Raw genomic sequence first — 23,239 nt, 5'->3', positions numbered from 1 at the left:
ATAGAACTATCATATCTAAGAATTCCATTTTTTAAAAAAGATTTATTTATTCATAGAGACACAGAGAGAGAGAGAGAGAGAGAGGCAGAGACACAGGCAGAGGGAGAAGCGGGCTCCATGCAGGAAGCCCGACGCGGGACTCGATCCCGGGTCTCCAGGATCACGCCCTGGGCTGCAGGCGGTGCTAAACCACTGCGCCACCGGGGCTGCCCTAAGAATTCCATTTTTGAGTATCTGTGCAAAGAAAACTAAATAGTTGGAAAGACATATGCACCCCCGTGTTTATTGCAGCGTTGTTTACAATAGCCAATATATGGAAACAGCCTGTTTGTTCATTGATTGATGAATGGATAAAGAAATTATGGTATGTATTGTAGAGAAGGAAAAATTCCTCCTTTATACTTTAAAGTTTTAGAGCTGGACTAAAAATTAAATTTACATGAGACAGATTAACAGGAGAAAAAACCCAAATCTTTATTATGTGCTCATGGGGGCCCCATAATGAAATGAGACCCAAGAAATGACCAAGGCAGGAAGTTCTTACACTTTTTAGACAAAGAGAGATTTGTGAGGAATTAAGAGGGTGAAGAAAACATGTTTGGCAACTTTAATTAGTAGGAATTCTAAGTGAAATTTGGGCTGAGGTAGTAGATTAGTTTCTGTAGCTTTGTAATTTTTGAGGTCCCTATCTCTGGTGATAAGGATGCCTTTTTACTTCTTAGTACAGGCAGGGTGCCTTTAAATGGGAGATCCAGTTCCTGCTTTCAAGAGGACAAAAGAGTACATAAGTGTCCTTGCACTGGCTGCTTCCCAAGTAGCTACAATTCAAAATAATTGATATGTCATTGTGGTAGATTTTGGGTGGCTTTACCCTGCCCCTACAACACACACATATTGGAATATCATTCAGCAATAAAAATGAATGAAATCTTGCCTTTTGCGAAAACATGGATGCCCCATGAGGGCAGTTGTGCTAAGTGAAATAAGCCAGACAAAGAGACAACTACTGTATGATCTCCCTTAAATTTGAGATCTAAGAAAAAACAGCAATAACAACCAACCAAAAAAACAAGTTCATAGATACAGAGAGCAGATTAGTGGTTGCTAGAGGTGGGGGGTAAATGGTGAAGAGGGTCAAAGAGTAAAAAAACAGTGGGAAAAAGTCATAAAGATGTAATATACACATAGTGACAGCATGGCTAATGCTGTATTGCAAATTTGAAAATTGCTAAGAGCAAAACTTAGAAGTTCTCATTGGGAGGGAAATAATTTGCAACTGTGTATGGTGACAGATGTTAATTAGACTTCTTGTGACCATTCAACAATATATACAAATACGGAATCATGTTTCACACTTGAAACTAATGTAATGTTACATGTCAATTGTACTTCCATAAAAAAACTTGAGGTGGCAAATTCTATATTAGGTATATTTTAACACAATTTAAATTTTATATATAACTTAAATATAAGATATATAATTATGGATGCATAATTATAATTACTATAATTTAACCACAATTTAAATTATAATTTAAATTTAAATCATGTATAATTTGTATACACCCAGGCATACTTCGTTTTATTGTGCTTTGCTTTATTGTGCTTTACAGATGCTGCTTTTTTCTTTTCTCTTTTTTTTTGCAAATTGGATGTAACGGCAACCCTGTGTTGAGCAAGTCTGTCTGCCATTTTTCCAACAGCATTTGCTCACTTTGTTTCTTTGTATCACATTCTGGTAATTCTTAACAATATTTCAAAATTTTTCATTATTATATTTGTCATAGTGATCTGTGATCAAGGATTACAACTCAGAAAAAAATTTTTTAATTAAGGTATGTCCATTTTTTTTAACTTCATAGATTACAGTGTAGTGTAAACATAAGTAGTGTAAACATAACTTCCATGTGTGCTGGAAAACCAGAAAATTCATTTGATTCATTTCATTACAGTTTTCACTTTACTGCAGTAGTCTGGAATCAAACCTGCAATATCTCTGAAATGTGTGTGTGTGTGTGTGTACACAACAAAAATAATAGCATCATTTTTCTGCTTTGACAAGACAATAGAAAAATGATAAATACCACAGTAGAAAACTAGCAAAGGATACTAAAAATTCTGGAGAAAAATGGAGTAGTGGCTAAATAAAGTGCAGTGAAAAAGTTTTTGGTAGTGAGAAGTCCAAGAACCTAAAGGATCAGTGTGAGATAGGATATAGACATGAACTTTGAGGAAAACCGTGACAGAAGAGGGATTTGAGGTAGAGATATAGGCTGTGATAAAAGGCAGTATGAGGTAAAGTGACTGGGAGGTTTGTAGGTGCTTGCAGTAAAAAGGGTAGAGGGAAATGTTATTTAATGGTTCCCAAATCATTAAAATTACCTGGGGGACTTTCTTTCAATAAATATTTTACTTTAAAGATTTTCAGAAAAATTTCAAAGATGAAATAGTGTTACTATGTATCTCACACCAATTTTCTGTTATTGTCTTACATTATCATAGTACAGTTGTCATAATTGATACATTATTATTATTTGAAGTCTATACTTTATTCAGATTTCTATAATATTTACGTAATGTCATTTTCCTGTTCCAGGAATCCCATGCAGGATGCCATGTTACATTTAGTCATGTCTCCTATGCTCCCCTTGGCTGTAATGATTTCTTAGACTTTCCTTGTTTTTGATGGTCTTGACCATTTTAAGGAGTACCAATCCGGTATTTTTGAAGAGTGCCCCACTCTATGAATTTGTCTTAGTTTTTCTTGTGATTATACTAGTGTGTTTTTAGGGAGGAAGACCACATAGGTAAAGTGCCATTTTCATCACATCTTATCAAGGGTACATACTATCCATGTGACTTGACCACTGTTAATGCTAACTTAGTCACTTTGCTGAGATAATATTTGTCAGGTTTTTCAAGTTACTTTGTTTTCCCTCTTTCTGTGCTGTATTTTTTGGGAGGAAGTTACTCTATGCAACCTACACTTAGAGTGGGGACAGTGCTTTACCTCCTTAAGATCAGAATAACTACATAAATGACCTGAAATTCTTCATGGAAAATTTGTCTGTTCTCTCCCATTTTTTAATTTGTTCAATCATTTATATCCGGGTAGACACAGATATTTATACCTTGGGTTATAATGCAGTACCACTTATTTATCCTGTTGCTGAAAGTGTTCTGACTTCTCCAATTGGGAACTCTTTCGGTTGACACCTGTATCCTTTTGACACCTTCCCATTGTTCAGTTTATATATTTATGTATTTTTTGAGCACTTCCTTACTTTATAGTACAGGAGTTTCCAAATTGACCTTGTATATTTCCTGTCTCAGTCCTAGGATCAGCCATTTTTTTAAGCCCTGGTTGCTTTGGATAAAGGTACTGTAACCATGATCTCGGTATTAGGTGTTCTCCTTGCTATGGTGTGTTTTTGTTCCTGGGCTTGCTAGGTGATGCAGGAAGGAAATCTGTGTATGTAAACTAATTCTGCATATGCACATCTATAAGTATTTTTGTATGAAACTGTGTCTACACTAAGCTAACCATGAGTTCATACTGTCTCAAACAAGAATTCATTACATTTATTTCAGCCTTTTCCTGACTTGCCTTTCTGCAGTCTCCCACTCAAACAGTGAGAACCTTAGCTCCTACCATTCAGTATTCATTTACTCAAGTGTTCATTTCCAGGATACAAGGTTAGTTGACCCTTGAACAACACAGTATATTTTAGGGTACTCTCTCCCTGTCAAAAATCCACATTTAACTTTTAACTCCTCAAAAACTTTACTAATAGGGAGAACCACAAGAGATCACTTTTTACTGTGATGCACAATTTTGTAGAGATGATTGGCGTGACATGACATTTTAAGTGGATACTTGCAACACTGAGCCCACCACAGTAGCAGCAGCAACAGGGTGTGGCAGTGAAATTATTCCAAGTAGTACAAGATGTGTGTGTGACAGTTAATTTTATAGTTATTTAATACTGTATCTTTACATGTGTTTTCATTTCTCTTGACTGCAAATGGTATAGTCTCTGGATATGTACATTTTTATAAATTACATTTTCTTACTACAGATTTCTGTATATTTGATGGTAGTAAATGGTACAGTATACTAGTATCTATGTATTTTATACACACTTGAGGTACCTAACTTTTTCTTAGTTTTTTCACTATTTCTGGACTATGTAGTTCATATGTGAGTTTTTTCAAATTGTTACAAATCTCTAAAAATGTTTCTAATGTACAATTATTGAAAAATTCCACATATAAAGTGGACCTGTGGAGTTCAAACCCATGTTGTTCAAGGCTCAACTATATAGTAGTTTCAGAATTGACCTATACCACCAGGGACCTTTTTTTATTGAAATAAAATTCTCATATAATTCACCATTTTAACCATTTTAAAGTGTACAATTCAGCACTTTTAGGTATATTCACAGTGTTTTGCAACTATCCCCATTACCTAATTCTAGAACATTTTTAATTACCCAAAAAGAAACCATATACCCATTAAGTAGTCACTCCATTTCCTTCTTCCAGTCCCTGGCAGCCACTAAAGGCAGCTTTTTAAAAAGTGGTATTTATCTCCTTTCCCAGATATTCTGATTCAGTAGTTCTAAAGATAAAGCTAGACATCTGTATCTTTAAAAAAAAAAGAAAAAAAGAAAAAAAAAGCTGCTTTGCTTCTGGTAGTCAGGCAAGTTTGAATTACCGGGTGGCATAAGCCTAAAAGAACAGCATATTTTGAGTAAATTGAAATGTTCTAGAAGCAGTAATGTGAATCAAAGAGGATCTCATCAAAGCTAAAAACAAATGCCAACGCAGTTTGATTGTCTTTAATTTAAAAGTCAGTTTAGGCAGGGTTGAAGTGAGGGAAAGAAACCATTTTATAAAATGTCAGCTTGTTGCATCTGTGTTTAGATTTCAGTTAACTTTTAATCCATGTCGTCTGTGTTCATCCATTACCAAGTTTTGGTTTCAGTACTTTGTTCTGCTTATTTTCTCTTGGGTGTTTTTTTTTTTTTCCTCCCCAACTTTCTTTCTTTCTTTTCTTTCTTTTCTTTCTTTCTTTCTCTCCTTATCTTAGTCCACTTAGAGGAAAGCTTCCCTTTCTTCCTGGCACCAATACCTTGGTAAAAATGTACTCTTAAAGGATGAGTACTAATCGTCAAGTAGATAAGAGCTGTAGTAGTAAAGCAAAGCATATCTGATAACTTAATTGGGAAAGATTTGCTCACAGACTTTGAGTTTGATACCTTCTCATTTTGTAGATAGAAGCTAAAGACAAATTCTGGTATTTTGTGATAACCCTATAAGGAATTTTGAAGTCAAACTTGTAGTTGGAAAATAGAATGACTGTACTTAAAATTGGAAGATAGAGTAACTAGAGCTAACAAAAATATAATGTCTAAAGCATTTGTTCTGAGGGTTCAGTGCCTACTGAATACTAAAAAACTATATAGTGATCTCAAAATACAGTTTTCTTTAGTTTCAAGAAACACTTCCATAGATTTTCATTTTTACTTTCTATAATCTTTATGTCCATACCATGGACCATAACTTCACAAATTCTATTACCTACTTCTGTTCTCCAAAGTTCTCTTCTAGCCATACTACCAACTGTTTTTCTCTCCTATCTTGCAAATAGTCTACTAGTCTTTTCTTTCTTGGATCCTTTCCATTAATCCTCACTCATTTTGTCATGTTGAGTAGCATTTCCCTACTCCCAAGACTGCTCCCAAAACTTATATATTATTTACTTCTTGGTTAGTTTTTCAAAGCATTTTCCCAACAAAGTTTGGCTTCTTCCTATGGGAGATTTTGTACTCTCTGTTAGGAAGATAAAGTTTTCTCCAAATTGTTAGCCTTAGGATGAAGAGTAAGTCATAAACAAAAAAGAGCAACATTAATTTTCCCTGAAGAATCAGTTTTGTTGTTATACTAAGAAGTCTGTCAAGTGAGACTTGACATCATTGCAGTTATGTCAGCCTTCAAGGATGCTTATCTAGATCATTCTTTTTGAGTTAGTTGTGTTGTTTGAATCTGCTGTTCTTGTTATTACACCTTAGCGTTAGGTTAGTGACATTGGTGCTGGTTAAGTTAGTTTTACTTGTTTGGTTAAACTTTACATTGTGTAGTGATATGCATTTTTATCAATAGTTTTTGGCAAATTTCCAGTAACTGGACTGTTTAGAAATGCACGTATTGTGTCCCAAAAATGAGTCAGTAAGACCCTTTTTGCTAAAGCAAATGCATATGTAATCTAAGGAGGTTGGTTATAGAATGATATTTTTTCTACAGGAAAGAAGGATTGGGTAAGGTAGATGGATGATGGGGTCTTTTGTCCCACCTTACTTTAAGTCAAGAGATTTTTTTTTTTTTTTTTTTTTAAGATTTATTCATGAGAGACACACAGAGAGAGAGAGAGAGAGAGACCGGCAGAGAGAGAAGCAGGCTCTATGCTGGGAGCCTGATGTGAGACTGGATCCCGAGACTCCAGGACCACGCCCTGGGCCAAAGGCAGGCCCTAAACCCCTGAGCCATCCAGGGATCCCCAAGTCAAGAGATTTAAAATACAAAAGTTTTCTCCCAGTTAGGTGATTCTCCCCCTGCCCTGCCTCCCACTCCCCACATCATAAGCAGTTTCTAGAGATCCCAATGAAGGGGGCTTTGAAAAATCAGTTTGGAAAATACGGTTTAAAGTTTTATTTAAATGTAAAGAATTGTGTAAAACTTGTCATTTTCTAATTCTCTAAAGGGAAAAAAAATATAACCTGTAGTTTGCAAGCTTCTGTTAAGACTGTTTTAAACTTAAAAATCTACAGAGGGCAATAATTGAGTAAGCAACAAATTTTCTATCTAAAGTGGAGGGAAAAATAAACTTCTAGAGAAGCCAGTGTTAAAGTTGATAATTAGGAGGCCGTAACAAAAAACTAATAGTTGCTGTGTATACTTCCCAGAAAAATGGAAACAGATCAATCTAAGAGAAGAAAGCTGTGGAGCATTTATGACATAAGTAACAGTCAATAGAACAAAATAAGTATGATACCAGTGTTTGCTCTTTAGGATCAATCTTGTAAGTTAAAGTACTCTCACAAAGAATCATCCTGAGAAGAAAGGAAATGACAGTCAAAAAAATTAAATGAGACTGCATCAGGCTACCTAATGTATTTTTTATTTTATTTTTTTATTAAGATTTTATTTATTTATTCATGAGAGACAGAGAGAGAGAGAGAGAAGCAGAGATACAGGCAGAGGGAGAAGCAGGCTCCATGCAGGGAGCCTGACATGGAACTCAATCCCCGGTCTCCAGGATCACGCCCTGGGCTGAAGGCGGCACTAAACTGCTGAACCACCCCGGCTGCCCGTGTAGTTATTTTTTAAATTAAGGTGATATCCCACACACCCACATGCATGCAGGTTGTGTGTATATATATATATACACACACACACACACACACACTTATATGGTAGAAATATCCCATCTTAAATTAATGAAATAAATTCTTTCTAATGAGATCTCTTATAATATCATTAAAAATACTCACTAATTTTCAAATTTTCCTAATGATAAGAACCACTGGGATACTTATTAAAAGTACAAATTCTTGGTTCCATTTCAAACCTGCTATATCTGTATTTTAACAAGCACTCCAGGAAATTTTATTAAGTAGGACACATTAAACTAAAAACCTTTTGCACAGCAAAGAAAACAGTGGAAAGGTAGCCTTTGTAATGAGTTAAAATATTGGCAAACCATATATCTGGTAAGGGATTAATGTCCAAAATATATAAGGAACTCATACAACTCAGTAGCAGACAAACTCCATTTAAAAATGGGCAAAGGACCTGAACATTTTTCCAAAGTACACACATGGACAAGTAGAAGAAAAGGTGCTCAATATCACTAGGGAAATGCAAATCAAAGCCATGATGAGATCTCACCTAAGACCTGTTAGAATGGCTGTTACCAAAAAGACAAGAGATAGCAAGAGTTGGTGACTATATGTAAGAAAAGTCCTTTATACACTGTTGTTGGGAATGTAAATTGTGTAGCCACTCTGGAAAAGAGCATGAAGTGTCCTCAAAAAATTAAAAATATAACTGCTGTCTGATCCAGCAATTCCACTTTAGGGTATGTACCTAGAGGAAATGGAATCAATGTCTCAAAGTGATATCTCTACTCATATGGGTGTTGTAGCAATAGTCACAATAGCCAAATAGAGAATCAGCCTTTTTTTTTTTTTTTTAAAGATTTAATTTATTCATGAGAGAGAGAGAGAGAGACAGACAGACAGACAGGCGGAGACACAGGCAGAGGGAGAAACAGGCTCCATGCAGGGAGCCTGACGTGGGACTCGATCCCGGGACTCCATCCTGGGACTCCATGCCGGGATTCCAGGATCATGCCCTGGGCCTAAGGCAGGCGCTAAACCGCTGAGCCACCTGGGCTGCCCGAGAATCAGCCTTAATGTCTGTTGATGGATGGGTGAATGGATAAAGAGAATATGGTCTTCTTATTTACAATGGAATATTTTTCAGCCATTGGAAAATAAAGGAAATCCTGCCATTTGTGCCAACATGGATGAACTTGAAGGACGTTACACTAAGTGAGATAAGCCAGAGACAGAAAGATAAATACTGTATGATCTCACTTATATGTGGAATTTAAAAATGAACTCACAGAAGCAAAGAGTAGAATGATGGTTGCTGGGGATTGGTGGAAATGAGATGTATAGCATGGTGACTGTAGTTAATAATAATGTATTTTATACTTAAAAGTTTCCAAGAGTATAGATCTTAAGCACTCTTACTGCACACACACAGATAAAATGTTAATTGTATGACAGGATGGATGTTTTAATTAGCTTGATTGTGGTAATCATTTCACAGTGTATACATGTATCAGATTACCACGTTGTACACCTTAGATACATACAGTTTTTGTCTGTCAGTTTTACCTCACTAGAGCCCAGGGTGGGGGGGAGGGGGATGATGAAGTGTGATGAGAGTGCACATTCTTGATCTTTGGAGACAAAGCATTCAAGTTCTGTTACTAGGAGTTGTCATTAATGAGTTACTAATTTTTATCAAATGCTTTTTCTGTGTCTGTTGAGACTATCATTTGTTTTTTGCTTTTAGTTGGTTAATACAATGAATTGCATAGATTGAGTTTCACACATTAAACTGATGAGTTAGGGGATCCCTGGGTGGCTCAGTGGGTGGCCTGCCTTTGGCCCAGGGCGCCATCCTGGAGCCCCGGGATCAAGTCCCACCTAGGGCTCCCGGCATGGAGCCTGCCTCTCCCTCTGCCTGTGTTTCTGCCTCTCTCTCTCTATGTCTATCATAAATAAATAAAATTTTTTTAAAAATAAATAAATAAAATAAAAATAAACTGACGAGTTACTGGGAGTACCCCAAATCCCACTTTTCATAATGGATTGTCCTTTTTATATGTAGTTGAATTTAATTTCCTAATATTTTATTGAAGATTTTCTTGTATATGATCATGAGCTATTATATTGATCTATAGTTTTTTGTTTTTAAGTGGGCTCCATCCATGCCCCCTGTGGAGCTTAACACAGGGCTTTAATTCACAACCCTGAGATCAAGAGTCAGGCACTTAACTGAGCCAGCCCAGGCACCCCAATTATTTTAAATTTATTAATGTTTGTTTTTGACCCATCATGTGGCCTATCTTGGTGAATATTCTTTGTGCCCTTGGAAAGAATGAATATTTTCCTATTGGGCAGATTTTTATACAAATGTCATTTAGATCCAGTTGAATTGATGGCATTTTTTAGTTCTTTTATATCCTTGGTGATCTTTTGTCTTACTGAGAATAGTTGAAGCTTTCAACTATAATTATGAGTTTGTCTATTTCGCCTGTCAATTTTTTCAGGTTTTGCTTCCTGTATTTTGAAGCTCTGTTGCTAGTTGCATACACATTTAGTGAACTGATCTTTTTGTCAAGGTGTAATATGTAAAGTTCCTCTTTGCTCTGAGATCAGTTTTGTCTGATAATAATGTAGTGACTCTAGCTTTCCTTTGATTAGTGCTTGCATGGCATATCTTTTTTCCATTATTTTACTTTTAACCTACCTATATCGTTAGGAAGTAAATTTCTTGTTAATAGCTTATTGTATGGTTGTTTTCCCCTTTCCTTCTGATAGCCACCTTTTAGTTTTCTTTTCACTTTTCTATTTAATTCCAGTATAATTAACATATAGTGTTATAGTAGTTTCAGGTGTGCAATCTGACATTTTAATTAGTGTGTTTAGTCCATTTGTACTTCATATCATTATTGGTATGTTTGGATGTTTTCATTTACCTAACATGATTTTGATTATCCTGTGCAAACTATAGTTTGCATATTGGTTGCTCTAGCTTTTACACTATATAGCATGGGCTTAGAACCTAACTATATATTAAATGCTTAATATTTATTGATGTCATATTTTTAGAATCTAATTTTCATTTTTACTCTGAAATTTTCTAAATTAAGTAATTGAAAGATACTATAAGCTGCTTCCTAACACAGTCCATTAATAGAATACTATTGCTGTATATAATTTGCTTTAAAAATATTTGTGATACTTCTACATTCACCAATAACTTTCTTTGCTTGATTTATAAAGGTATAGTGCTTTATCTTTACAGTCTCACCTAGACTAATGCCTGTTGATAATATGCAGATCCATTTTGCTTTTGAGTCAGAATTTTTCTGTTTATATATGACTCATAACTATAACTCTGTAAGCTTTACACAAGGCTAGTTTGAGGGCAGTGCTATGTTTAAATGATTCTATTTATATAGGAATAGTTGGAACAGTTAAATGATCCCAAGATAAACTCTGCCTCATGTGTATAATATCAAAAAGTTTCTTTATTCACGTTTATTTCCTCCTCTATAAATGAAAGATTTGAACTATTTGAACTCTGGCAGTTATTTCTGTTGGAATGTATTCTAATTTGGCTGTGTTCAGATTAATTGAATCTAGTTTTAATAATTTACAAGTTAACTCAGTTCATTTAAGGGATTTTGGGGTTTGTTTCATCTATTGAAATCAGACATTTTAATAAGTACCAATAGAACAATTTGAAGAACACAGAAGATTTTACTAATCTTCTAGGTATGTGGGTTTTAATAATTCACATAGATGCTAGAATGTAGCTTACTTTTAGTTAGACCCATAATATTCATCCATAGGAAATTTATTGCATGAAATAATTAGAAATTAAGCTTGTCAGTCGTTTTGTTGTCCACGTCTTGCTCCTGTTGGCCAGCAACCTCAGTCTAGCCCAGTGCTATACAATAGAGCTCTCTGTGATAATAGAAGTATATATCTGTATTATACAATAGTTACTTAATTTTAGTTAATTTAACTTTTAACAGCCACATGTAGTTAGTGGGTCATCAGACGGCAACATTGGTCTAGTCGCATGGCTTCCCTTTTTATATGTAAAACTACCTTCTGGGAATTTTTTTTGGATTTCAAGTGTAAGCTTGTATGTAAGCATACGCTTCTAAGAAGTTTCTTGACCTATTGCAGAGCAGGAGACAGAAGGCTGAAGAAATTAGAAAGAAAATGATACATGACATAATAATTACAGGATGATAAACTTTAAGCAAATGAGTAGGTTGATAAAGTGACTAACTGCCTGGGAATGTCTGAGAGTTGAGTGAAGGAAAATAAACACTCCAGGATTTTTAAGTAGGAACGGTTTCATAAATTTAAGTTAATTTAAAATGGAATTAGATATTGTAAAATTGCAATCAAACCTATCATATTCTTGGCTGGGTTTTCAGAAGTAAATTCCAGACCAGTGCAGAACTACCAGAGAATCTAGTAGGACCTTCTACCTCTAGAAGACAGGCTAAAATGACACTTTGCTACTGCTTTCACTTACACTGCTTGTGGTTCCCTGGAAAACTAGATACTAGATACTAGTCTAGAGAAGGTGGGAAGAAATATAAAAGTAGTTCTTTCTTCTTTTCAATGACAAACTGAGTGGACTGTAACAAGAGAATTTTAATCAGAAGCTCAAATTCTTAAACGAAAACTTACTTTAGGCTAGGACTTACAGAGACCTAGAGAATAACAAATTATATTAACTGTGGTGTATACATTTAAGTAAGTTTCATTGCATATGTATACAAATAACCCTTATATATCCATTCTTTACAGATCCAGGATGAGAAGACTGATAAAAGAAGAAGCTAGCTGAACAGCTATAAGATGCCCAAATCTGGGTTCACAAAACCAGTTCAGAGTGAAAATTCTGACAGTGACAGCAATATGGTAGAAAAACCATATGGAAGAAAGGTATATAATTATACTAAAAATGTGTTAAGTCTTGGAATTGGGAAAAATTTCCCATTTAGTATTTTTAATAATTACCCATAAAATAAAAAGCAGTTGGATGCTAGATAAACCCAAACCATTGACCTAAATCCTTTAGAATTAAACTGGATTCTTAGGAATAAGATTGTTTTTCAGTCCTTAGATAACACAGTTACTAATATGGCATATTTATTTAAGAAATAATTGAGAGGGGGTGAAAAAAAAATCCAAGACCTCACAATTATTGGCGTTTCTTTCTCCACCTTTTCACCCTACTTCCAGTAGCAAAACATACACAGTAGCAGTTGCATTGTCCATGTCTTTAATCTTGGATAAATTTACATAACTTTTCCAAACTCCGTGTCTCTAATGGAGGACAAGAGTACTTTATAGAATTGTTTAATAGTGAAATGGCATAAGTATTGTGCCTAATACAATGATTGTTAAATATTTTGTGCTCAATAAATGTTAACGGTTCTTGTTAATTATTAGTCATGGCCGATGACTTACGATTTTGTCTTTTTACATCTGTCCTCCTTCATTCCTATTTAATTTAGGTCCTCAAAACCTTCCTTTAGATTTCTGTGGTTGTCTTCCAACTGTTCTCTCCTTTATCTAGTTAATTTTACACATTATCTTTTGAGTTTTTCTTTTTGCTTTTTTGGTTTTCCTCTTTTCTTCCCCCTAAATCATTTTCCTATTGAAGGACATCTGAAATGTTTCCGGTTTTTGGCAAATATGAATAGAGCTGTGATGAGCATTCGTGTACAAATCTTTTTTTTAAATAGCTTTATTGAAGTATAATTTATATACCCTTAAAATATACTCATTTAGTGTATAATCCAATGATTTTTAGTAAACTCACAAAGTTGTGCAGCCATCCTCACAATCCAGTTTACCACATTTCCATCATTGCTAAATGATCCTCGTGCCCATTTGCATTCAGTCCCTATTCCCACCTCAACCCCAGGCAACCCCAGTCTTCTTTCAAAATTAGGAATTTTAAGTTTTCAGACTTTGTTGTTTTCAAAAACTGTTTTGGCTATTCAGGGTCCTTTACATTTCCGTATAAATTTTAGGATTAGCTTGACAGTTTGTACAAAAACGCCTCCTGGGATTTTTCTAGGGATTTTATTGAATAGATCAGTTTGGATAGTATTGACCTCTTAACAGTATGTCTTCAGTCCATCGCCACAGAATCTGTTTGTTTAGATCTTTAGTTTCCCTGAACAATACTTTGTAGGTTTTAGTGTACAAATCTTGCACCTCCTTTGCTAAATTATTAGTATTTTATTCTTTTGGATGCTATTGTAGTTCATTTCATTTTGGATTTTTCATTGCTAGTGTATAGAATTACAGTTGATTTTTATTTAGTGATTTTGTATGCTATGACTTTACTGAGCCTATATATTGGTTCTAAAATTTTATGGATTTCTTAGGATTTTCTACAAACAAGATCACGTCCTCTCCATATAAAGATAATTTTACTTCTTTTCCAACATAGATACTTTGATTTTTTTCTTGCCTGATTACACTGGCAATCTCTACCTTTTGATTAAAGTGATTAATCCATTTACATTTAGTATAATTATTTATTGATAGGGGTTGGATTTATATCTGCCATTTTACTCTGTGTTCTTATATGTTTGATATGTTTTTTTGTTTTTCTCCCATATGTTTTTTATTTTAAATATTTTTCAGTATAATATTTAAATTTCTGATTTCTTAAATTTCTGATATTTTAAACTTATTAAATTTCTGAATTCTTTAATTGTAATCTTAGAGGTTGATCTATGGATTTTAATATGCATCTAATTATTATAAGTCAATATTAACTTAATTCTAGTATTATATAGCAGCTTTGTTCCTGTATAGCTCCATTTCCTCCCTTTTATTTGTGTATCTGTAGATTCATCAACATTTTTTATTAACCCCAAAATAGACTGTCAAAATAGGAGATGAAATAGGAGATGAAAGAAATACATATTCATGCAATTCTATCTACAGATTCACCAGTTTCATCACTCTTAATTTCTTTTTCTTATAGACTCAAGTTACTCTCAGATTGTCATATCCTTATGGTCTCTAAGAATTTTAGTACAACAGATCTTCAGCTGTGATTAGATTTCTCAGTCTTCATTGATCTTAGGAATATTTTAATTTTGCTGTAATTTAAAAACAGCTTTATTGAGATAGAATTCACATACCATATGATTCATTTATTTAAAGTGTACACTTCAGTAGTTTTAGGGTATTTACAGAGTAGTGCAGTTATCTCCACTATTGGGTTTTAGAGCATTTTCACATGAAAAAGAAACTCCTGTGTATCTTTCTTGCTTTTAACTGTTTCTGATAAGTCAGCTGTTGTTATGTACCCTTGTCATGACGAATTTTTCTTTATCATTGCCACTTTCTCTTACTGTCATGTGCTTAGGATATCCTTGTGTTTATTCTATTTAAGGTTTGTTGAGCTTCTTCAATCTATAGAGTAAAAGTTTTCATGAAATTTGGAATATTTAATTTACTGATTTTTTTCCACCTTGCATCTGCTCTTGAATGTTTTTATTTTTTTTTAAGATTTTATTTATTTAGTCATGAGAGAGCACAGATAGAGAGGCAGAGGGAGAAGCAGGCTCCATGCAGGGAGCCCTATGTGGGACTCAATGTGGGACTCAATGTGGGACTTGATCCTGGGTCTCCAGGATCAGGCTCTGGGCTGAAGGCAGTGGTAAACTGCCAAGCCACCTGGACTGCCCCTTGAATGTTTTTAATATATTTTCAGTTACTCTACTTTTCAAATCCAGTAGTTCCATTTGGCTCTTTTTGTAATTTTTCTTTATTAGTATTCTCTATTCAATAAGTCATTATCGTCATACTTTAATTTTTTTAAACATTGTTTAATTTTTTTTTTATAATAACTGTCTAGTCTGATATGTGGGCTTACTCAGAAACTTCTATTGAATACTTATTTCTATTTGTCACTATCACTGGTATCCATGTTTTTTCTTTTTCATTTTTGGTCTTGCTTCCACAGGGTTACCCCGGTTGTGTCTGTGTAGATTAATCAGCAGCCATTGATTGTTCAGAGGTTGTACTCAAACACCAAGAGCCAGTAAGACTTCTCCCTTCTACTGACAGACTTGCCTGTGTGTTGGGGAGTGCATTCAATGTTCGGGCATTTTTGAAATATGCCCTGGCATTTACTTTCTGTTGGGCTAACCCAGATCTTCCTTTTACCTGTGTGCAGTCAACTAAGGATATATAGAAAGCGTGGACTCTCTCAGATTTCCTCTGCATATACACACAATCTCCCATTCAGTGAGCGATATATGGAGAGCTTAACCCTTCTCAGATCTTCCTCATACATTGACATAGCTTCCCCTCTCAGCCAGGAATATGCTCACAAGTATTACTGTACCTTTCTCATTCTCTCAGGAACACATACTAGACTTTTCTAGAGACTACAGGACAAGTGATACCCAAATATATTGCATGCAGAAGCAGATGAGAATTTGGTGGTCTTCTGTTAAATCAGACATTAAAGATATGTGCAAAACCAAGGACACTCTTCTAATATTTTTTGTCTTGGAATATAGAGTTGTTTTCCATAAAAATATGTGTGTAAACATGTACTAGGTTGTTTTTTTAAAACCAGTTAGTAAACATTTTTTTCTCAAGTTATAACTTCTGATATTGTAAATATCCACAGATGTAACCACATATAAGAAAGCTCTCTGGGATCTTCAATTATGTTGAAGGAGTCCTGAGAGGAAAACATTTCAGACAAATGGGAAGAGTAATTAGTTAAGACTCTTCATAAAGATTTACATCATACCTTGTTGTTTTACTCTAAGTGTCATAAAAGAGTACATAACACAATAGGAATCCCATATAAGGTTTGCTAGATAAAATGATTAATGAATTCATTCTGATTAAGATTTTTCATATTTGGTGCATTAAAATACATTTGGGGAAACTTGTCTATGGTGGTGTGAAGATACTAGCAACTTACCTCCACAAGAAACAACTATAAATCTAGACAAAATTGTCAAAAACAACCACTTTAAAGCTCTAGAAATTGAAAAAAGCAAACAACAAATTGAGAAGTTCCTGTCTACCCCCCTAAGAAAAACAGCTTAACTATGTATAAGAACAGTGTGTGTCTTTGGTATTCTTGCCTAGGGAATGCTTTCATTCCCAGGCTGATGCTTAGTTTGCATGAAGTGCTACTAGGGTGGGGTTGGCAATGAAAACCAGCATCTTTACTGCCAGAGAGTGTCAATTTGAATTGGTATAGGCCAAAAGCCCACACCCAGCTGCATTGTTCATAAAAATAGCAAGCAGGGTAGGAAACAATTGGAGGGCGCAAAACACAGAGTCCTGTTAGCCTAAGGTTGTGACCTTGCTGTGAAAAAGCAGCAGCTGGTGAATAGGCCACAAATTTAACAAGGCGACTGCAGAAATGAGAGAGCCATAGGCGGTACCAGATAATGACTTTGCTTGGTAAAAGTAATTTCAGTATAGTTGTAGGGACAGAATGCAGTGCTAGATTTGAGGTGACAATTAGAACTTTTATTTCTAAATGTTTGAATACAGTAAAGGTTGTATGTGTGAAATTATATCTGGGCTGCTTGATATCATTTGGGGCGTTGAATTTTTATATGGCTGAACTTTTAAAAAGTTTTATTTTTCCTAGGTACTTTGTATGTTTCTTTGGAAGCTGCCACTAAATACACAGTAGTGGCTGAGTACTGCCTTCACAAAAGTATGGAAACAACTAGCATAAAACAAATACTTTTCACTAACTTAATCCTGTTAAAAATAGTGCTTTGTTAAGAAACCTTATTGATTATTAGATTTATACAATAAATGGGAATAATAATACAATTAGATTTTTCATTTTTTAATTTTTGGCTTACCCAAAGTGATACATATATTTAACTCTTTTCAGTCTCCGTTCAATCATTCAATATTTTTTCAAGATCACATGTCTGTCTGTTTGGGTGAGGATCAGAAGCTCTTCTGAGGCAATGTGCATGGTGCTCATGATTTCTGAGCAACTTGACCTTGAAAGCTGTTGTTAAAAGTGATTTTCTTTGGTTTTAAAAAGATATTTGACTTAGTGAGTGTCCTTAAAGCCAGCCTTAAGCTTCTTCTGAGTTTTTCTTGCATACAATTTTAGAAATAAATATACAGTTCGGATAAATTGAGATCTTATTTTACAGTTTAATATGACATGGACTATTGCTGTTATGAGATCCTAAATTAATAAAATAACCTGAACCAAAACTTAATTTCTTAAATGCATTTAAGTAGAGCATAATTTTAAGTAATAATCACATTCAATAGCAGTATACATTTAATATAAAGTACTTTCATTACCTCATTAAATATCAACAGTAGTCAGGAGTTCATCAAAAATGTTTACTCACAGTTCTTCAAATATTTTATTCTTTAATAATCTGTGGGATTTTTTTCCACATTGATTTTGGTTTAGAAATTTTTTTAACTGTTCTTAGCTGTAAATTAGAATTTATGATTTTATTTTTAAGATTTTATTTATTTATTCATGAGACAGAGAGAGGCACAGACACAGGCAGAGGGAGAAAGAGGTGCCATGCAGGGAGCCTGATGTGGGACTCTGTCCTGGGACTCCAGGATCATACCCTGGGTCGAAGGCAGCACTAAACTGCTGAGCCACCCAGGCTGCCGAGGATTTATTACTCTAAAACAAAATCTTTGATAAAACCTTCTATGAAAGTATAAAATCTAGGTTAAATTCATGAAATTGAAGAGTGGATACTAATCATTTAACCTGCTAAGTAGCTTTCTTTTCCTTTTCATCAGCATAATTCAGATCTTCATTAATTAGTATCCAAATGATAATAGAGAAACTTTTATTTTACTATTCAAGTAATGTATGTTGGTTGTAGAAAAACTAGAAAATACATAGATAGAAGAATAATGAAAATAGAAATTGCCTTGTAAAAATCCAAGAATCTAAGATTGTATTGTATCCTGTCTTACTTGCAAGCCAGTCAGATTGATGGATGCTGCTGGCAGATACAAGACTCCTGAGTGAGATATAAAGGAAAGTTTATTTCTTAAAAGAATAACAGTAGCCACCTATTAGCTTTGGTACTTGTAACCTGAGCTCTATTTCTCACAAGGAGACAAAGAGAGCCAAGATGACAACTATGGTTAAAGGGAGTTGCAGTACAGGAGAGTATAATGGTCAATAAGTCTACCTGGTCTTTACCCTAAAAGAAGAAATTATGTATTACAGAACAGTAAACAGATCTACCTTTTGCTCAGAGAAAGAGAACTACCTTCCAAGGCTGTTCTCCATATAGATAGATACTCTTGAAAAGATAGTCTAGAACAAAGGGAGTTATTAGTGCCTCTGCTTGTAAGATGTGCAGCTATGCAAGAGAGCCATCAAGAATTCTCTCCCAACACACTAATAAACACTGTTACCCACAGATAGCTATTAATATTTTGGGTTGTGTCCAAGTTTTCTATTTTCTGTTTTTTTTATTTCTCGGCAAATTTTTACTGCCTCTTTTTTCCATCTTACTGAGTTGGTAAAGGATACCAGCACATTGTCTAACAGAAACAGTGATAGAAGGTCATTATTGTCTTGCCATTTATTTTTTTGTCGTCCTTTTATTGTCATATAGTGGACCCCAGATGTTTACATTGACTTCATTACTGTATATGGTGACTATTGTAGGTTATTGAAAGAATAGTACTAACATAAATGAAAAAAACTTAAAATATTTTAAAGTAATCTAAAGTGGTAGACTTTTCTATGTCATGGATATGGAAGAAGGATGTGCCAGTGATTTGCTCCTGGATTGAGAGAGTATTTATACCATTTGGTAAATACAGAAATTTCAGAACCATCGGACATAACTGAAGTGTTCAAGAACCTTACAAAAACCCTTTGTTAAATAATACTTCCAAAGATAGTTTTATTTTACAGAGAATAGAACTGGTTGGTAGCAGTTGCAGAGGAGAATATGATCAGTATGTTCTTGTGAACATTTTCGACTTCGCATGGTATCAAATTGGTTTCTTTTAGGAACGCCTGGGTGGCTAGTGGTTGAGCATCTGCCTTCAGCTCAGGGCATGATCATGGAGTTCCCGGGATTGAGTCCCACATCAGGCTCCCTTCATGGGGCCTGCTTCTCCCTCTGCTTATGTTTCTGCCTCTCTCTGTGTCGCTCATGAATAAATAAATAAAATCTTTAAAAACAAAAACAAAAAAAACATTGGTTTCTTTTAACTTGTTTTATGGCACAGAACAGTGTCTTCACTTATGCAGATTTAAGGGCAAAGGGACATCATGTTTTTCTTAGATTCTTTTATTAATAACAAAGACTCCTATTTCTAAGGCAAATCTCTAGAATTTTGTTAGTTAACCTTTGTATTAATCATGCCTTTTTATTTTTGATGATCTTAACATCTGAGGCCTGCTGACACTGGAGAGACTGCCACTCCCAGGGCTAGTCAGTTCCCAAAGATAGTAAACAACTCACATATGGCCATACATTTCATATGCAAACCAACCAATCTAGAGTCTAAACCCAGCCACCAGCTGTATCCAACTCTCCCACTCTGGGCTACTGTCCCCCTGTCCCAGTAAATCACACTAGAGCCAGGTTCCAGACAATAAGAGAAACAGCACCCAGAGCCCAGAAACTGCTGATGTTACTTAAAATAGCCAATCCTGAACCTGTTTACTTTGCCTTGCCTTTTCTTTCCTGTGGAAACCACAATAAAAGCTCTTGCCCACATTTCCCTTCTCCCCTGCCTCCCAGCCCACCTTGGTGCTGCCCATTGTGGTCCTGGATAGTGGGGCGTGCCCCTTCCTTTTGGGAACTGAGAATAACACTACTTACCTGACAGTGGTCCCCTTATCTGTTCGCTTCACCATATGTGAATAATAATAAACCCTACATTTTAAAACAACCATATAAAGAAAATACATGCCTGTGAAGCTTGATTTCATTGACATAAGTGGAAAAATAGCTCAAGAGGATTTAACTTTGTAACTGCGAAATAAACAGTATGAGGCTGTTGTTCTTCAGTAATCTTTACCAGTTACGATGCAAGGAAGTCATGTTCTCTTCCTGGTTTGCTAATAATAGATTTATCAAAAATGAATGTAGACTCTGTTGAAATATTACTTTTGTCATCTTTTAAGATCATCATACAATTTTTCTTCAATCTTTTGATTAAGTGAATTGTCTGAAGAGATAATTCTTGTATTCTTTGGATGAACCCTGGTTGATTATGATAGATAATCAGTAACTTAGGTCTTCCTAAATTCTAAGACTCTAGATTTTATTTGACAGTTTAAGATAGTTTTTTTGTGTTTATTTCATAAGTAATTTAGTTTATAATTTCTGTCTTGTTTTTTTTTTTTTTTTGGTGTCAGTTTTGTTTTAGACTTGTAAGATAAATTGGTTGCTTCTCATACCTTCGTGCTGTAGTATTGTTTACATGATGTGTGAAATATCTGTTCCTTGAGTTTTTTTAATAGCTTGCAAAATCTGGGCTAGGTAACTTTTTTAAACTTAAATTCTTTAACTATGGATTTATGGCCTTCTGTGATGATTGGTCTATTCAGGTTTCCTGTTTCTTTCATGAGCCAAATTTTAGTAATATTTATTTTCCAAGAAAATAATCTATTTTTCTAGTCCTCTTAAAGTTTTGGTGGTATAAAAATTTTTTTTAGTAATTTTATTAATCCCTCTGGAATTGTATTAAGTCTCAATTCTGATCTTTATTATTTCTCTTTCTCATTTTCATGATTTGACTTACTAAAAGTCTTATTCTATTACTCGTTTAAAATCACCTTTTGATTTTATTGATAAATTCTTTTAAAAAATGCACTATTTAGTTTTTTATGCCGCCTCTTCCCCTTCTTCCTTAATTTTCTTATATCCGTCATTTACCATCATATCACTTTTCTTTTAGGCTTTCCTGCTAAGGTGATGTGGCTTAATTTTTAGTTTCTAGCATGTTTTTCACAACATGTTTTAGTTTCTAGCATGTTTCTCCTTATAGCCTAGTTTATATGTGCAGTACCAGTTCGGATATTTGAATTACAAATGTGAACTTGATAATGGTTGTAGACCATCAAGGTAGGATACTCACCTGAATGAGTGGGCACAGGATATTAACAAAACATAGTAGGTTTAATTATACATAAAATCGCTTTCAGATTTATGTATTTGTTGATGATAACATCTATATTATACTTGGAATATAGTTTTATTATATTCAAGATATTTTGTTTTATTGTTATTTTAAAATTCTGTCATTCCATAAAAGTAGGGAAATACGAGACAAGTTGGAAAAAGTTATAATTGTTGAAACTGGATCTTGAATACATTGAAGACTGTAGTTTATAATACCTACTTTTGTATATATTTGAAAATTTTCTTCATAAGTTTTTTAAAGTACTGTATTGCTTAGCCACTATTGTTACAACTTTATTCATATTTGATTTTTAATAGAGTAAAGACAAGATTGCATCATATAGTAAAACTCCAAAAATTGACCGAAGTGATGTGGGCAAGGAGATGAAAGAGAAATCCTCCATGAAACGTAAACTTCCTTTTACCATTAGCCCATCAAGAAATGAAGAACGAGATTCAGATACAGGTAGAATAATTTGTTGTGCTCTGGTAAAATCGTAATCATTCTTTTACTGTGATTTTCCTCATTCATTCCTCTTGCACCTCATTTTATAGAGAAATATTTATATTTCAGTATTTCAGATTTATCATTTTGGGGCAGAAATTCATACATCTCTCACCCAAATATGATCTCCAATCGGATAACAATTATTTGCTTCTTTCCTTAGTCTTCGTGTTTAATTACAAATCTCTTAGCATTTCAGAACTTAATTTCCTGCAGAGCATTTCAGTGATGAAAATTTACTGTAATAAGGAGCTTAGGATATTTTGGAGTTGAGAAAAAATTGTTGTCTTTTTGTGGACACATGGTTGAACCCACCAGAAAAAACAGCTTAAGCATTTTAGACTCAGAAATGAATCCAAAATATGCTTTCCCTGACTCTGAAAAAAAAGTTATGGAGGTTTACCACCTAAGTCCAATTCATGGTACTTTTTTTCCTCAAAACTCTTATATGTCAGGAATGATTCTTAACGTCAATTCCAGTTGTTCACAATAGATTAGAACCTTATTACCTGAACTAATCTTTTCTTGAAACTGATATAAACTTCATTGTTGGTGTTTATCACAATTGTTTTATCTCTTGCATGAAATATTAATAATGAGCTGTTTTTAAGAATGTTTCAGCTTCACTCACGGAAAGTGTTCCAATCTGAATTTATGTACAGAGATCATATTCTATTTATACCTTCCTAGCCATCTTAATCATCAGTATGGAAATGATCTTGACTCTAGAATCTGAAAATACTCTCAAGATTTTTGAAACACCTTGTGCTAACATAGCTTTAGAAAGTACTTACATTTTATCATACACTTTTGTGTATGTCTCTTTTTGTACATTTTGCTGTCTGTTTTAGCTTGAATTAGAAATTGTTCTTAAACATGACATTTTTAAGCCTTGAAATTAGTCTTTTTTGCAGTGATTAAGATATTTTGTGCTATGTTCATTTCAAGTTACACTGACGTCTTCTAGAGATTCGGTCTGTCTTTCTGAAGAATGACTCCTTATCCTTATGCTGCATTCTCAAACTATTGATCACTTAGCTGAGAAGGTGCTTAATATGGCTTTAGGTAGATAAGATTTAACTTTTCTCATATTTTCTCCCTGGAAGTCCTCTTGTCTGTCATTTTTAAAGTACTTGCATTAAACTGGTTTTGTTTTCCAATGACAGTGATATTTC

The 23,239-nt window shown here is 34.3% G+C and overlaps 1 protein-coding gene across 11 annotated transcripts in view; it reads left to right on the top strand.

The window, feature by feature from the left end:
• The window catches only part of ANKRD12 (ankyrin repeat domain 12), a 123,628-nt gene that overhangs the window by 20,322 nt on the left and 80,067 nt on the right, over positions 1–23,239 (top strand). For all 11 annotated transcript variants that reach the window (XM_072828731.1, XM_072828726.1, XM_072828734.1 and 8 more), the window contains exons 2-3: positions 12,195–12,332; positions 21,878–22,025. In XM_072828731.1, the coding sequence (XP_072684832.1) occupies positions 12,246–12,332; positions 21,878–22,025 (235 nt within the window). In that variant the 5' untranslated portion in view covers positions 12,195–12,245. The remainder of the gene's footprint in view (positions 1–12,194; positions 12,333–21,877; positions 22,026–23,239) is intronic.

The sequence above is a fragment of the Canis lupus genome, chromosome 6 (assembly GCF_048164855.1).
Source record: "Canis lupus baileyi chromosome 6, mCanLup2.hap1, whole genome shotgun sequence".
NCBI classification, from domain to species: domain Eukaryota; kingdom Metazoa; phylum Chordata; class Mammalia; order Carnivora; family Canidae; genus Canis; species Canis lupus.
The sequence above is the reverse complement of the archived record's forward strand: the minus strand, read 5'-3'. Positions and strand labels throughout refer to the sequence as shown.